The sequence below is a fragment of the Barbus barbus genome (assembly GCF_936440315.1).
Source record: "Barbus barbus genome assembly, chromosome: 22".
Classification (NCBI taxonomy): Eukaryota; Metazoa; Chordata; class Actinopteri; order Cypriniformes; family Cyprinidae; genus Barbus; species Barbus barbus.
In genome coordinates this window covers 13622481-13639462 of record NC_136750.1, presented here as the reverse complement: position 1 = coordinate 13639462, position 16982 = coordinate 13622481, and the positions used below count along the sequence as shown (strand labels likewise).

Below are 16982 nucleotides of genomic sequence, written 5' to 3'. Positions count from 1 at the left end.
ATAAGTAATTTGTTTAGGGCACTAGTGAACTAATTCAGATTAATCTGAAATAATGTCATGTAATACTACTAAGATAATAATAAAGGAATGGTCTCGTGACTATATGCTCATTACCATATTCAAATATTCTTGAACTTTTCCTTAAACTTTAATATCTGTCTCCATCTAGTGGTTAACGAATGCGTTTCAATTATTATAATTATTTTGTTTTTAATAAAACATACATTTTATAAAACTTATAGGTAAAAAAAAAACAACAACAACATATGATTCTCTTAAAATCATAATATAGCCTATTTATGGACATAATAATAAAATTCGTGTTTTGTTTTGTTTTCCCTTTGACAAGAGTCGGTTTCTACAGCTGGTATGGCGAGATGAAAAAACAAAAAACAAAACAAAAACAACAAGGTGTAGATTTGAAACAACATACGTGTGAGTAAATTATGACCGGGTAAACTACTGCTGTAAATATGGTTGCTCCTCCCGGATACTAGAGGGCAGCAGCTCCGCGAGACTCCTTGAGCTCGGCCTCTGCGCGCATCACTGTTTGTGCTGACGCGGCGAAAGCGCGTCATCCATTCGGATCACATACGTGTCTGTCTCTTTCACTCAAGCCAGGAATCGCAGACCGGAGACATGGCACCCAAAGGCAGCAACAAACAGCAGTCAGAGGAGGATCTTCTCCTGCAGGACTTCAGCAGAAACCTGTCGGCGAAATCTACGGCGCTGTTCTATGGCAATGCGCTAATCGTGTCCGCGATCCCCATCTGTAAGTTCCTCATCTGTTCCTGCTAGTGAGACTCTCAGCATTCTTCCTGAAGTATAGGTGGATGCTCAAAAGTGAGCTGCCTAACTTACCTAGTTATATTCTAGTTTAGATCTAAGTAACGTTGTGTAGATTCTCATAGTTTATGCAGCCCTTTATTTATGGTCTCTCTGACGACTGATGATCACCCGACTGTTATTGATTCACTTATTCATTGTGAATAAATCATTGTGTTCTCACCTGGTTCTTGCATATGTATTTATTTTGTAACAGGGCTGTTTTGGAGGATCTGGCATATGGATCTGGTCCAGTCTGCAGTGCTGTATGCAGTCATGACTCTAGTCAGCACCTACCTGGTTGCTTTTGCTTACAAGAACGTCAAATTTGTCCTCAAGCACAAGTAAGAATATTTAAATAAACCCTCACACATTGTTTCAATGCATTCTTTTTCTTTTCTCCCAGTTTTCTGAGTTGACAATCTTGTATTTTACTTTCAGGGTCGCTCAGAAACGTGAAGACGCCGTGTCCAAGGAAGTGACCCGCAAGCTCTCTGAGGCCGACAACCGCAAAATGTCCCGCAAAGAGAAGGACGAGAGGTATGTAGGGTTCCTACAGGGTTTGGAAAAGTATGGGATTTGATTGAAGTATTTTCCAGGTCTGGAAAAGTATGAAAAAAATAAAGCAGAGTATGGAAAAATATTTGTTTCCAGACTTTTTCCAGTGAAAATTTAATGAAAATAAATGTATCGTACAAGAAGTGAGGTTTCATGGCAGCTGTTTAGTGATTCTTTAGTGATCGCCAAATATGACAATGAATTCAAGGGGCACTTTTTAGAAGCATTTTGGGTTTCTTCACACTATATTCTTAGCACCGTGTTACATAACTCAAGGACCTTTGCAAAAATAAAAAGTTGAGTTAAATTGGATATTCGAGGTACTACCGTAAGAAAAGCAAGATTTTGAGCAGGTAGATCTCTGTTAATTCATGTTCATCCATGCTAACGTTTTATTCATAGTAAGATGGCAGTGATACACAAAGGAAATAGGTTGTATAAAACTAGAAACTGTAATGCGTAAGCATGCAAAACATTCCCATGCACATCTGTATTTTTTATTTATTTATTATTTTTTATATTAGGGACTCTGTATGTTGTCACTTCGAGAAAATTAATGAAAAAAAAAAAACCCTGAGAAGAAAATAATGTTTACAGATGGCTGTACTATATACCAAATATAAAGCTGGAAATGATGCTTTATGAACCAATTATGTTAAATATGGTCTGAAAATCTACAGAGAGGTTTGGAAATTTGAGTCTGGAAAAGTATGGAATTTTAAAATGGAAAATGTGTATAGTATTGTGTTCATTACTTTAAATAGCTTTTATTTTTATATTTTCAGTTTTCTTAGGTTTTTTATATTTCTATATAGCTTTGGTTTATTTCTTGTTTTTCTTTTTTTCACTTTTAGTAATTCTTGAGTAAAACTTGAGCTTATTGCAGTTCTAGTACTCCAAGCAGCATTTTTAATTTTTGTTTTTAGTATTGTGTATTTTATATATAATATATATAGATATATTTAATCGTTTTTGTTTGAGAAAAAAATGACAACACTGGTGACAATGAATGCAATAAATGCTTTATATGTATCCTGTTGATCTGCTGTCTTAAATATGCCTCAGAACATGCTTATCCTGTCATTTTGGAAGTTCTCTGTTGTTAACAGCGAGTCTTTGTTGCAGGATCCTCTGGAAGAAGAATGAGGTCGCTGATTACGAGGCCACCACTTTTTCCATCTTTTACAACAACACTCTGTTCCTTTTGATTGTCATCGTTGCCTCTTTCTTCTTGCTGAAGAACTTCAATCCAACAGTGTAAGTTTACTGTAATATTTAGTCTTTGTGTCTGTTGAAGCCTATTGATTGTCTAGATGTCTAACGCTTACCTTATATGTCTGTTACAGGAATTACATTCTGTCCATTGGTGCCTCTTCAGGTCTGATCGCCCTGCTGTCTACAGGGTCCAAATAAAAGACTGATTGCACTAGAAGGAGAAGATTGAGGGAAAACAAATGAGAGGATTATGGGATTGGGGGTGGGGGCAGGCAAGGCAGTTTGTTAAAGGAGGGCGTTTATCATTTCATCTGTTAAAGTTTCATGAAATTCATGATTGGTTAAGGCCTTTTTTTGTCTGGTCTTCTTGCTTTTGTTTTGTACCAATAAAAGACTGTTTACTCATGTATTTTGTCATATTTTAATATAAGGAATGTGGAGGATAATGTGATAAATGTTAGATATGAGTACAAAATAATTCTAAGGATACAACATTGTTACTTCTGCTGAAAATAATGGCTTTTATGATACCAGTAAGACAAATAATTACAATAGAACAAGATGCAAATGCAAGAAAATGAATCAAATGTAATGAAAATAAAAGAAGCAGTAGTTTAGACTTTATTCATTGATTATACATTAAAGCTATGTGTATATTTTGTTTCATTCATTGGAATGCACTTGGCGAAGAGAACAATGAAATACAATGTCATTGCCTCATAAGCATCCATCACTCCATTAACTGTTCTTGCAATAGGATCTTTTTATTGCTGTAAATATTATTGGAAATAAACACATTTTATAATCAAGTTTTCAAAATATTTTAAATTTGAGTATGTTTATACAACATACTTTATAAAAACTTAAAGTCTCTTCTTTGGATCCTGCAGGTAATCACATTTACCTAATGCTATCTACTATTAAACACATTTCCTACCTCTTTAAACCTAATATGAAATTCATGACAAAAAAAAAAAAACATTTTTATTTAATTTAAAATTTGTGTGCAACAGAATTGTTGAATTATTACATTACACTCTATCTAACTTTTAAATGACTCCCCACCCTGGGTCACATGACCACGAACAATAAAGTTACTAAGTTCCCGATCATCACGTACGCTTTTTCTAATGGACTTGTGGAAGGGACCTTAGTGAATGGATTCATCTTTATTTGTGCCTTGTCCAAATCCCCACACTTGCGGTCTTTGCACTTGACCACTTGACAACTTATATGATGTATTTCCTGTTTTTGGCCCAAGTGTTCAAGTGAGGATGAAGACCACGGGTGTTTCTCAAATGGAAGGCTGCATCCTGCGAAGGCTGCATTTCTCAGCTGCCACGTCATCAAACGTCGCTGAAGGCCATCTCAGTCGGAAGGATCCTTGGAAGACAGCCTTCGCTTCGCGTCCTTCATTCAGGATGCATGGAATGTATCCTCCGCCACCTTCAATCACCCACAATCCTTTGTAGGCTACTCGTTCCATTTCAAAATAAACGGACGAAAAATGAGTCAGTACTGAGCTTGTCTGAATTTATTATGAAATATAAGACAAAATAATGTTTTTGGACATGAAAGGATAGATATTATCTTTTGTTTTGGTGTAAATTACTTACTAAATGCTAAACTGCAAATAATTTAAGCCACAGGGAGATTGTAGATGGCAGTGATTCATTGTATTGCATTAATAGAAAGCCAAAGAATATACAGATTTGTAATACAAAACTAAGTTTTATTAGTATTTTTGTGTCGTGACGGTGAGGGCGGAGCCACGCACACTTACTAGAGCATCTCATTCTAGAGTTTAATGCAGAGGAGTCTAGCCTACAAGACTCTGAAGGACTGAACTAGGAAGGATGCAGCCTTCCGTTTGAGGAACACCCCACAAATGTGTGTCGAACTTTTCATTACCTCATAGGAAACACTTATAGTGTTGTAATAATGCAAGTGTTTACATAGATTTATTTGAATTTGAAATACTTTGCATTTTAAAATCGCTTTGAAAACAACCGTTTGCCGTTTTTAAGACCTGGGATATGTCGTGCGCACTCGCTCTCAAGTGGCCAAGACCGCAAGTGTGGGTAGTTGGACAAGGCATTGGAATGCTCTTATAAATGGGTTCCCCTTCTTGAAGTGCCCTTTATTCTCCCCTATATTACGCTGCTGTCACTTTAAGACCTACTGCATTTTAACTTATGGGTGCCACTTCGGATTTGTTGTACTCAAAATGACTGAAACAAATGATTTCAAATAATAGTGTTGCACTGCAAATATACAAGCCAGTTTGACTGAATGAGATGTACAATTTTTAGTCATGCTCAATTTGAATCAGTCAGGAAAATAATGACATTAGTCTCATTTTATTATGTTTTTCTTGTCTACTAGCTGTGTTTTTTCCCCCCTTCTCTGTATTAATATGAGTAATAATCCTCCGGTTTCATATACAAGGCTTAAGCCTAGTCCAAGACTAAAATGCATGTCTGGGCTATTTCAACTGAAAGAAACTTGCACCGAGTGATCTTAAAATATGTCAAATTCATCGTTTTGCCACAAGATGCACACCAGTAATGTTTTTATCTAAGGCATATTTATAAAAGCTACTTAAATGTCCTAATTGAACTATGGCCAAATCCTGGCTTAACCTAAACCCTGTCTGTGAAACCGGGCCTATATGTATTAATATGCCAGGTTGGGAAGATTAAGCAAACCACTAAGCAGAAAATGTATTGATTTAAGAAAAAAGCTCTGAGGCATTTAAACTCTTGACATCTAGCTACTGCAACCACCATGAAAACTTGTGGAGGCTTGTTGCCAATGCAAGATAAAGCAAATGCCAAATTAAAATGAAATGCCTTCAGGATAAATAACCAGCTGGCAAATATCGCAGACAATTATGCTTAATAAATCAAGAGAAGTTGTGATCATGATTCAAATTTCATCATGCTGTTCTTTCGGAACAGAACCAGGTGTTTCTCACATATCCTGAAAAATGAAGCCAAAACATTTCAATCGCCCCCTGGTGGATGGCTGGAGTACAGGTCATAAATCATCCGCTCCATTAAAGAAATGGAATGTGAGCCGAACTCCAGTGTCATGCGAACCTAATTGCGATAATACGAAATTTCTACCGGTTGTTCACCAGCTTATTGTGTCTACCAGTAGATTGCCCAATAAGGAAACACACATGGGATTACTGGCCTTATGCATTTTTATTTCAAGCATATAATCTACCTCTATGTACTGTTTACATATTTATATTTACAGAAGTACACTGCTGCCATACAGGGAGAGAGATGCATGATATGATAAAAGACCCTGATGCAGAGATTCGGAACAGCCTGTGCATCCAACAGCTTCTATTTTCTCAGAAACAATGTTACAAACTTTAGAAAACAATAGTCACCATGTGGTGTGATTTCTTAGTTTTTGTAAAAGACATCATTTACAACTGAGAAAAGCTCACAGTATTACACTCATGGACCCATGGGAGAATGGGCAAGCCCTAATGTTCATGCAGGTGAGAATCAAGGCACTCCGCAGGGAGACTAAAGGTAACACTATGTACACAAAGATCTCATAAAGCCTTATGTGTTTCACACTTCATTTTTTTCTATACAGAACCATCTTCTTTGCTCAAGCTAAATCCCAACAAGCTTCAAATTCATAAACACTGAGAATTTAAATACTACAGGGTAAAGCAGCTCATCTGTGTTTAAAATATCTAGGGCATGATAAAGTATGGCTTTCAAGTAGGGCGAGCAAAGCTATAAAATCAAACATGAGGCACCCACAAACAGTAAATCAGATTTGCTCCCATTATATCTTAATGCTGCCATGCATATTGGTAGCATTAAAAAACCTCTCAGTTTTGTTTCTTTTTTTAACATCTCTTTATACATCAGTTTACAATGTTTTTTGTCCATACAATGAAGGTCTATTGGGTCAGAAACAACAAGTGACTTTCAATTTCAACTTTTCAATTTTTAAGTAAGTGAAGATAGAATTACAATTGTTTTGGGTGAACTGCCCTTGTGAAAAAGAAGACTTTTAAAAAGAGTTCTTATTATGGAAATAATACACTGAAGTGCAAACTGAATGTAATATTTTTGGAAAATTATAATTTATTACAGTTTAAATTTATATTAAATGCAGTCAGCTAAACTTTTGAGAGTTTTTTTTATATCCATTTAAACAGGACTTCAGTACATCTTTATTTGTAATAATTATTTATTTTGTTTTTAAAATGTGGTTAAATGTACTGACAAGCATTTATGGTAATCTAAAATATACTTTCATATCATTTACATTGAAACCTATATATATAAGGTATTTAAATATATATGTAATTACACATTTGTAATGATGAAGTACATTTAAAATGTAGCTTTAAATGGAATAACACACTACACACTACAAATAACACACTACAGTTAAAATGATAGTCAGTATTTTACATGTGCTTTAATATGTATAATATACTTATAAAATAAGTGTACTTCTTTTAAAGCACAACTACATATTAAAACAAAATGATTTAAAAATGTACTTTAAAGTAAATCCTTAAAACTCCAATTAAGTATATTAAGAAACATGGTCATGAAAGTGTACTTTATGTTAACTAGAAGTACAGTTTTATTTTGCTTTTTTTACATTCTATTAAAATTGGAAGTACACTAAAATGCACATTCAACACAATTGAACACACTTCTTTTTCACAAGGGTATCCCTTTAAGTTGTTTTCCTCTGAATATCTTCCATACTGTTACTAAAAGGAAAAACAAGTTTTATAATATTTATAATCAAACATTACCATGAATGCATAATATATTCTACGCATGTCAGATAAACTCTATTTAGACTGCAGTACCGATTAAGGTCGGTTTATAATACAGTTGCATGTTCAGTAAGCATGTATTCATAGATGTATGCTATCCCCGTTCAAGTAATTTCCTATAAGTCAGATGTGTGCATTTACTTATTTTTCTACCACATGTACCTTTGGCTCACATTATAAAGCAAACACGCATAATCTCTTTAAACTATCCCTCATAAAATATCAATACAGGCATTCTTGCACAGGCAAAACAGCTCGAATCTTTGTGAATGCACATTGCTCCACTGAGTCTGCTCTACAGTCTGTGAAACAGGTTTGCTGTTGTTGCGTTTGAACACAAGAGGGTGGCATGCTCTGTTCCTCCACTCTGTGTGCTAATACCGCCAGACATCCCGGTGGCTGATGGTTTTGAGGGCAGAGGCCAAGCATGGGTGTTTATAAGGTACAAAGATCACATTTGTGAGTGAAGCTCTCCTGCCAGGTGCCGTAACAAGGTGACACCTGGACACCAGTCGAGGGGATTCTTGCTATGTTTGGGTGCAAAGGCACACTAGCAGAAACAGAGGGGATGCAGGTACAGGTTATGGAGGACGGCACTCTAAGGCTTCAGAGAGAGGTCTGACCGATGATGAAAACAGATTCGGAGCAGGAACCACTAGGGCACGAACACTGCTACACATATATCTCTCTTCACCCTGAGCCTGCGTCCAGAGCCCTTAGGACCGATAGTCCTTCTTACTGTATGGCCTGTTCCCAAGTATATGATCAATGTCTGAGACCACGTGGGATGTCATCTTTGGAAGAACCTGGATGTGCAGAGAAGTCAGTCAGGGAACTTCTGGAAATGAATAGATGCATAGAAAGTCAATTCATTTCCTTACCTGTATGGCTCCCAAGTTTTCAGTTAGCTGCTCTGCATTTGAGGTTCCTAGTAGTACCGAGCTCACTCCTTCGTTCCGCAGACACCAGGCTGGGCAGAAAAAGTGACAAAAGATGTCTTTAAAACAACATTCTCAGCAGATTACAAGTTGTGGACTTTAGGTGGCAAAATGGAACTAAAAGTAAGTCTGAATTGTAGTAGTATGGTTGTGTTTGGTTGGCCAGCATAAGCAGTAGCCTCTGCTGGTAGATACTGTAACTACACCATAATGTGGTCAAAATCATATTTCTTCATGTATGGCCATTCAAAAGTATTTCCCATGAGTACTGTTTATATAAACACTACCTTTCAAAAGTTTGGGTTTTTATGTTTTTGTCTATTATGCTATATTTGATCAAAAACACAGTAATTATTACAATTTAAAACATTTTTTATTCTTTTAATATTTTAAAATGTAATTTATTCTTGTGATGACAAAGCTGAATTGTCAGCCTTGCAGTCTTCAGGGTCTTGCTTATTGTGCTTATCTTTTAAAAATAAGGATTCTATGATTAATAGAAAATTCAACATTTATTTGAAACAGAAATCTTTTGTAACATTATAAATGTCTTTACTGTCACTTTTGAGTTATTTGATATGTCCTGGCTGAATAAACCCATTAAAATCAATCAATCAATCAATCAATCAATCAATCAATCAATCAATCAATCAATCAACAAGAACAAGAACCAAAAACTGCATGAGCACTGCTAGCTCAAAAGCCTAGACTGATTGGTAAGACAACTCTGTAAAAGTGTCAATGGGATAATTCTTACCTACGGCCAGCTGAGGCAAAGTGCAGCTCAACTTCTCAGCAATATGACCGAGTTCTTTCAGCTTTGCCTGCTGCTTTCGTCCGTCATCACTGACTATCTTGTCTTTCAGCCACTGGTATGACTTCAAGACAAAAAGACAAGAGAAGTAGATGAGTAGAGTAAGGTAGGGAGATACATGGCAGAAAATAAATATTTGATTTGTCATCATCTATATGCAGCTGTTAGTCTCTAGAAAATACTAGCGAATTATGATTAAATTTGCCTTTAACTTGGTACCTTCATAGCTGCCCTGGAGGATTCTGGGATACCGTTTTCATACTTTCCAGTGATGATCCCACAGGCCAAAGGAGACCATGTCATGGCGCCCACACCTACAGTCCCCAACAGAATCAAGGTAATATTTATGACCAAGATAAGCAGCTGCTATACTGTATGCTCTCGTTGAAGAATTCTCCAAATTTGACAGTATCATATTCACTGAGATTGAGCGATTAAATGATGATTGATTGACACCTGCCTATCTTATGGTAGAGCTCAGGAAGCTGCACCTCGACCTTCTCCCTCTGGAAGAGATGATACTCTGCCTGCTCACACACTGGAGGAATCAGGTTAAACTGCCTCGCTACAGAATATGCTTCCTAGAAAGAGAAAATAATATTTACATTTCACTTTCATATCAAAATATATACAGTATGGACAGTATATTTGTAATAGCTAGAATTTCAACATATGACCTACACATTATTTCATAAGTTATCCAATGGACCATGAGATATTGCAGATATTACACTTGCTGGTTTAGTTTCAGATATTTATAGAAATGCTTGTTTTCTCAGTGTGAGCTTATGTTGGTTTCAAATACTTATTTCTGTCCTTCAATCTGAAAGTTCACATTTTTATTATCGCTGATAGGTAGAGAGTGAACAATAAAACCACATTCAGACAAGACTGAAAGGTTAAAAAATGTGTTCTCATATACAGTAGTCTACTGTTCAAAAATGTTGCTCTATAAGATGCTTTTGAAAGAAGTCTCTTTGCTCAACAAAGCTGCATTTATTTGATCAAAAATACAGAAAAACAGTAATATTGTGAAATATTATTTAAATTTAAAATTAGATAAAGTTTGTGAACAAACTTAAAAGTTGGCGTGGGAAAGCCTAGCCTGAAAGTTTGAAGCAGTTGAAACAGCTTGAGGTTTGGATAGATTGGACAGATGATTTAGCACATTGCTAGCATGATTTAACATGTTGCTAGTATGTTTTAGCATGATTAGCATGTTGCTAACATGTTTCTACCATGATTAGCATATTGATAGCATGTTGCTGGCACGTTTGGCACATTGATAACATGTTTTAGTATGCTGCTTAGTATGCATGATTTTATCATGTTGTCCTAGGATAGTCATTAAGCTTTGTGAGTGATAGACAGCACTCATTATAAGTCTTATTGTACAAAAGAAATGAAAGTCAAGGGGATTTTTGACGATAGTTTTGATCGTCCATTTAATGAAAATCATAAGTCCAATCAGTTAGAAAAGATATAGCAACCCAAGTCAGACTAGTCTGAAGGTCTGACCCAAATTTAGTGGTTGTAGCTTGACAACTCTTGGAGGAGATTGTCCAAATTTAGTCTCAGAAGAAGAAGAAGAAGAAGAAGCAGCTAAAATAGCATTTCAGTATGTTGGGTTTCTCAAGCCAACTTAATAACTGTGATAGAAACTATAACTGTGTTGGTAAAGCTGAATTTTACTGACAATGCTGAAAACAACTGTGATGTTTAATATTTTTGTGGAGACTGTAATACTTTTTTTCATTATTTTTTGATGAACAGAAAATTCAGAACAGCAAGCTTTTTTGGGCCTATAAATGTCTTTACTGCCACTTTTGAGCAATTTCACGCATCCTTAATAAATAGAAGTATGAATTACTTAAATTACTACAATTTTTTTTCAACAACAGAATAGAATAGAATAGAACAGACAGCCTTTTTCTATAATAATGCTTATAGCTTTTCTATTGTTAGGTCTTTAGGTATGTACATATAGAAACTGACATTTAGTATATCCTGAGAAATACTGACTGTGATAAAAGTGATAGCTAGTCCCTATATACAGTCTATATTAATATCACATGACTGATACCACAGTATCAATCCTTGTTTTCATATGCATGTACAGAGCTCATTTCAGGCTGTGAACACAAGTTCCAGTCGTGGGGGAGTGTTTACGTGCATGGATCTGGCGTGACACCAGAACATGTTATTATCACAGTAACACAAATTACAGGTCATCAGTGTGTGTCCTCTCTGCATTTATCACCCATGAATTAATAATGTCAGTGCTTAATTACAACATATCAGTTTGGGCCAACTTGCTTTGTGCTACACTGCAATTACAGCAACATAAAGTACTGCAAAACACTGACTTCCGTCAAAGGGCTAAAAATATGTGATGTAGCCAGTATACACTGTAGAGGAGCTGAGATTCAAGAGGGTATCTTTGTTGTCTCTGCAAACACGGTTTGCTCCTGAGTTCAGTCCTATAGAAAGTCAGTGATCAGTGATCGATCGGTAATACTGTCATGTCATGCAAGTGATACATTTGAATTGTAGTGAAATGCTGTGCCCTGTAGGGTGACATTGAATTTTGTCATGACAAATGCTGTTTAGAAAAATGTTACTTACCATTATTTCCATAGCTGTCCATCGTGAGGTCCCCCAGTACATGGACATGCCTTGGTTTATCACGTAGGTCATGGCTCTGACGATCTCTGTGGAGACAAAAAATGAACAAATTCTGTAATTACCCTTGTGAAAAAGAAGAGAATGTAAAGAGAATTGATTTTTATTGAATGTGTACCTGCAGTGTACTTAAAAACAAACAACAACAAAAAACATGTTTTAATAATCTTTTGTCAATCACACTTTTGATGTTCACTAAAGTACTTGATTATCATTTTAACTGTAGTGTATTGTTATTCCATTTAACATTTATAGATGAACTTATAGTTAGTAGATTGTCTAAAGTGGATTTATAAATGATAAGTACCTGCAACTACAAGTCAATAAACTCTCAATAATTTGCAACTATATATATATATGAAGAGTTTATTTGCAAAAACAGATAACTCCCTTTTCCTTTTAACTCCCATGATTCTTCAAAAATCATGTTTTTTGTTTTTAAGTGCCACCTGAAATTTTCATCTAAAATTAGCATTTTTATCAGGCTCCTATGTTTAGGTTCAGTAATTTTACTCTAATGGCAATATCATTAGATTTCAAATTAAACTAGTAAATTTAAAATATAATACATTTTTATTTAATTGCAATTAATATGCAACAAATCACTTAATAATCACGTAACAAAGTGTCTGAAAACATAAGACCAACATTCAGATATAATTTATGTATATTCTTTTAAAATGTATTATTTTCATAAAAAAGTATTATAAAGTGTACTTCTTTTTCACAAGGGCAGAATTACTACATTCTTAGCATTTAACTTTTCAATTTCTTTCCATTTATGTTTAAAAACCAGAAAAAGTCAAATAAATTAGACTATTATAAAAATATAATGATTAACTGCAATTGGTCTGCTGGCCATCAAAGATAAATGTCAAATTTGGTGGAAACTATCTAAATTGTGTAATTTTCTAAAGTGGTGTGTGATTGCTGCTTCAATAACCTCGTTCTCCACTCTCAAAAATGTTTTTATGGACACTCAATGAGCTAAAGTTTGAGAGAGATCAAACTTGATTCCCTCCTGCTATGTTCAGATGCTACACACTAAGAATTAAAGTCCATAAAAACGAGGGTCAATGTACTGTTTTAATATGAAGGAATTTTCAGTATTGGTGTTTTCCCATGTTTTGAAATACGCATTGCATTGCGTTGCGTTTTAGTGCTAAAGGAAATTTCTGAAATGTACATTTAAAGATGCCGTAAGTGATTTCTGAGAAACTCTGTTGAAAGTAGATCGGACCAAACTCCAAGACACACTTCTAGCCAATCCCCAGTAAGGGGTGTGTCCAACAACCATGTGGGAGTAGCCTGTGTTTCATAGCATTTTTGTAAGTTCAGGGCACAGTTACCAAGTTAAGGGTGTGATCCTTTTGGGTATAGGGCCTGTTTGTTTGGGGATTTTAAATATCAACAGCGTTTCTCAAAAATCACTTACTGCACCTTTAATGGATATCTTCCAGGCAGAAAATTTTGCAGGACCTTTTCTGTTTTTCTACTGATTTTTTTTTCTTACAGTTTTCTTACATGTGCGTGCTACACTCTTAAAAAAAAGGTTCTTAAATGGTTCTTTGGCAGGGTGTATGGTTCCATGAAGAACCTTTAATATCCAAAGAACCTTTCCATTGCACAAAAGGTTCTTTGTAGCGCAGAAGGTTCCAGAGACTATATATGTTTCTGGAAAGTGAGATCAAGTGAGCTAAATTGTCCTGTCTGGTCCAGAACTCATTTTCTATTAGTTGCATTCAATTAAAGTGTAATAAAACGTATTAATTTTGAGTTATATAAATAGTGGTGTGGTGTTTATTAATTTAAAAAGACCAGTTGATCCTTTTATATCTATTATCTATTTTAATGCTGTTTTGCATGACTCAAAAAAATAAAATAGGCTAGTTATTTAAGTTTAGTATAAAAAATACTGCAATCATGTTTTAAAATGAAATAAAAAGGCTGAGTGATACAAAATCTTAAAATATAAAAGTGCCACTTTGTCCCACTATCCATTTTGCACCTATGAATTGGTCGTAAAACTACAAAATTAGTTTCAACTTCGCGATTTAATAATGTGATTTCCAGCTGTTTATGTAGTGCTCTAGAGGTTTATTTATGCAAATGCTGCGTGACTTTGGCGTGTTTTAATGGGCGCGCGCGCTGAAAAGCTGCAGCTGAGGGAGTTGCCATGGAAACGGGCGACAACACGAACTGACAACCATAAATCCGTCTCTTGCTGCTGTTTTCACTGCTTTCAGGTTTAGTCCCTAAAATCACACAAATATCACATACAACTGTTCCAGGCACTTTCTTAGATGTAACTGACACGTTTCTGTTGAAAATTTACTTCACAGAAAACTTCGAAATAGTCCGTAAGCATCTCTCCACTGTTTTAGGCGAGGTAAGCTAACTCTAGCTTGAGCTCTTGTTTATGAGAGTTTGGGCTTTTAATCACATCTTTATGTGTAGATGAGCGGTTTTGATAGCTTTGTAAAGGGTTTGCTGTCAGTTTGTCAATGGTTTATTGAAAGTTGTCTAACTTATTTAGCCTAAAATATGCGCTGTACTTTTAATAGCGCGAATTAACTGAATCTAAGGTTAGTTCAAACGTGTTTTTATCTTTCATGTAGCTAGGGGTGTGCGATAAAGATCACAAAATTCAAAATATGGGGCCAGAAAATGTATAGCGCTATATTTACGTTTCATGCCGTTTTACCTTCAAAAATAAGTATGATTACAAATGTGATATTGATTTTATACAACAGTTCAATAAACAATAAGTTAATATTAAGAGATTTACATTTTAGACTCCATATTGCCTGTTTCTGCTCCATTTCGCTAACAAAAAAAAAAAAACTCGAAACAGCTAACGTTACAGCACTGTTTCACGTCTCTGAGCAACATGAAGGTGCTTCGTTCCTGAATGAATCAACCCTTAAATGATTCGGTTCAGTCGCAATGACTCACTTGTTAACAGTGACTTTCTGCCACCTACTGGTGGATTTATTTTCACATTTAAAGTCTATTTTCATTTTTAAAATAATTTTAAATATCAGTATTTAATGTTTTATGTTTAAAATGTAAAAACAATATGCATTTGTAACTGGTTAAAGCACTCCATGTCCCTCTGAGCGGTTCATCAGGGGCAAGAAGTGGAAGGTTTTAGACTGGCCAAGTCAATCTCCACACTTAAACCCTGTAGAGTATGCATTTTACCTGCTAAAGAAGAGACTGAAGGGAGTAACCCCCCAAAACTGAAAGAGGCTGCGGTGAAAGCCTGGAAAAGCATCACAAAAGAAGAATGCAAAAGTTTGGTGATGTCACAGGCTTGATGCAGTTATCGAAAGCAAAGGATTTGCAACTAAATATTAAGTCTTTTTCACTTTAATCTATGTTAATTCTATCTGTTCCAATACTTTTGGTAACATGAAAAATGGGTGGGTTCAAACAAAAGGTGCTATCTTCTAAGTTGTGTATCAGATCCAGATGAAAATACCTGTAAATAAAAGATGAAATGTTAATCTCTCATCTCATATTCATCTTTTAATGTCAAACCCAAATGTTTAATAAAGGAATTGGTCTTACTGTTCCAACACTTTTGGAGGGCACTGTATATATATATATATATATATATATAAAGCTTATGTTTGGACAATGGCACAGTTTTTTTTAAATATCTCACTTAGCATCAGTCAATTAAACATTATATGATATTATGATAATTTAGCATTAAATGATGATAGAACTTTAGTAATTAGAATAGCCATGTATGAATGCATATTTGTCATATTGACTGAACTTAGGTCTGGTGGTGGTGCTTAAGATATTGTTTGTCATTTAGTGTTTCTATAAAAAAAGGGAGGAAAAAACTACAAATAAAACTGATAAGATAAAACTACTACGAATTCTACTACTAATAAGAACAATATAAAACGCACTAAGGATTATTGACCTGCTGGTTTCATGAATATTAATCAGGTTGTCTGCGTTCGCTCGAACTGATTCGCTGAAATCAAAACAGGGAGGATAATAGGTGAGCGCCAGCCAATGAGATTGCCGTTTGCGCATTAGTCCCGCCCACTACCGGGCAGTTCTTAAAAGCTGAAGAATTCCAAAGGAACTCCGTTATTTTGACAGGAAAATACAACCAAGTATATCATTTACATGTAGCGCGTCAATTCTGCATGATATGTAAGACCGCAAACTGCGGACTTGACAACATAGCGTGCCAACTTGATGCTTCCTCTGAAGACTGCTTAGACGTGTTCGACTTGAAGCAGCGCAGCTAGACCAATCGCTGTGTGTCATCAAATACTGCGAGAGCTATAAGAGAGCGGACGTCTCCTTATGCTTTGTACTTTGATGTCATACACTGATCGATCTTCAAGTCGAACACACCTCTTTACTCTCAGGTGTCACGTGACAGAGTGTAATCGCAGCCTCTGCGTTTGAAAAATCAAGTTTTTTCATATCGCAATATTATCGCAAATGCAATTAATCACTCAGCCCTAATAAGTGGTTTGGAGAGTGAATAAATGGATGGATGAACTTCCAAAATTCTTTGACTTGCTTTGATTTTGTTTCTATTCTTACTGCTGTTCAGCTTAAAAATACCTTTCCATTATCGTTGTTTGTCATTTTGCATCATTATACCTGTGCTAAACCGATGAAAATTAAGAAACTAATGAAAGTGTCTTTTTTTTAGTTTGTTATAGGATCCTATGTACCCAGCCTCAACCATTCATCAAAAGGACTGTGAAAGCGGGAACTCTTTGACCCACCAGTGGCAGTTTCCACAGGATGTAAAAAGGGCATACTAGTGGATGATGGGGGTACTAACATTAACCTGCTGTATTCACTGTATTACACACTAGGGATGAGCATTTTTGTACATTTTTCATTCTAAGTACTGGTGGTTTTGATTTTGTCTGGGTGGCATGCTGTCCTAACACTAACTAGTCAGAGCTCATGTACCACCCAAAATGCTGCCATAACCAATCAGAAAAATATAAATATATAAAGTATGGTGATCATCGAGTATTCAGACTTGACAGCGATGATTGATCATGAAAACGCTGATTGCAGTGACTTTAAAAAATTATCAATCATGATCAAGTCTGAGTTACTC

At 35.5% G+C, this 16982-nt stretch overlaps 2 protein-coding genes across 2 annotated transcripts in view; one reads left to right on the top strand and one right to left on the bottom strand.

Annotated features, from left to right (window-relative positions):
• The first annotated feature begins 529 nt into the window (after nucleotides 1-529).
• On the top strand, nucleotides 530-3405 carry LOC306888121 (translocon-associated protein subunit gamma). The gene is made up of 5 exons (XM_079446271.1): nucleotides 530-772; nucleotides 1043-1169; nucleotides 1267-1365; nucleotides 2509-2640; nucleotides 2730-3405. The coding sequence occupies exons 1-5, from the start codon at nucleotides 640-642 to the stop codon at nucleotides 2794-2796; spliced, it is 558 nt and encodes a 185-aa protein (XP_079302397.1). The 5' UTR covers nucleotides 530-639; the 3' UTR covers nucleotides 2797-3405.
• A 3075-nt stretch (nucleotides 3406-6480) lies between these two features.
• LOC306888537 (voltage-gated potassium channel subunit beta-2-like) overlaps nucleotides 6481-16982 on the bottom strand; it is a gene marked incomplete at its 5' end in the record, with an annotated part of 204950 nt that continues 194448 nt past the window's right edge. Inside the window, 6 exons of the mRNA XM_079446899.1 lie at nucleotides 6481-8238; nucleotides 8314-8402; nucleotides 9128-9248; nucleotides 9404-9498; nucleotides 9645-9765; nucleotides 11810-11895. Coding sequence (XP_079303025.1) covers nucleotides 8149-8238; nucleotides 8314-8402; nucleotides 9128-9248; nucleotides 9404-9498; nucleotides 9645-9765; nucleotides 11810-11895 — 602 coding nt within the window. The 3' untranslated portion in view covers nucleotides 6481-8148. The remainder of the gene's footprint in view (nucleotides 8239-8313; nucleotides 8403-9127; nucleotides 9249-9403; nucleotides 9499-9644; nucleotides 9766-11809; nucleotides 11896-16982) is intronic.

What these genes read in the sequence shown, in the direction of transcription:
- LOC306888121 (XM_079446271.1), top strand. Translation starts at nt 640, where the DNA reads ATGGCACCCAAAGGCAGCAACAAACAGCAGTCAGAGGAGGATCTTCTC. An exon ending in CGTGTCCGCGATCCCCATCT is followed by an intron (nt 773 to 1,042) that starts GTAAGTTCCTCA and finishes ATTTTGTAACAG; the next exon opens with GGCTGTTTTGGAGGATCTGG. An exon ending in AAATTTGTCCTCAAGCACAA is followed by an intron (nt 1,170 to 1,266) that starts GTAAGAATATTT and finishes TTTTACTTTCAG; the next exon opens with GGTCGCTCAGAAACGTGAAG.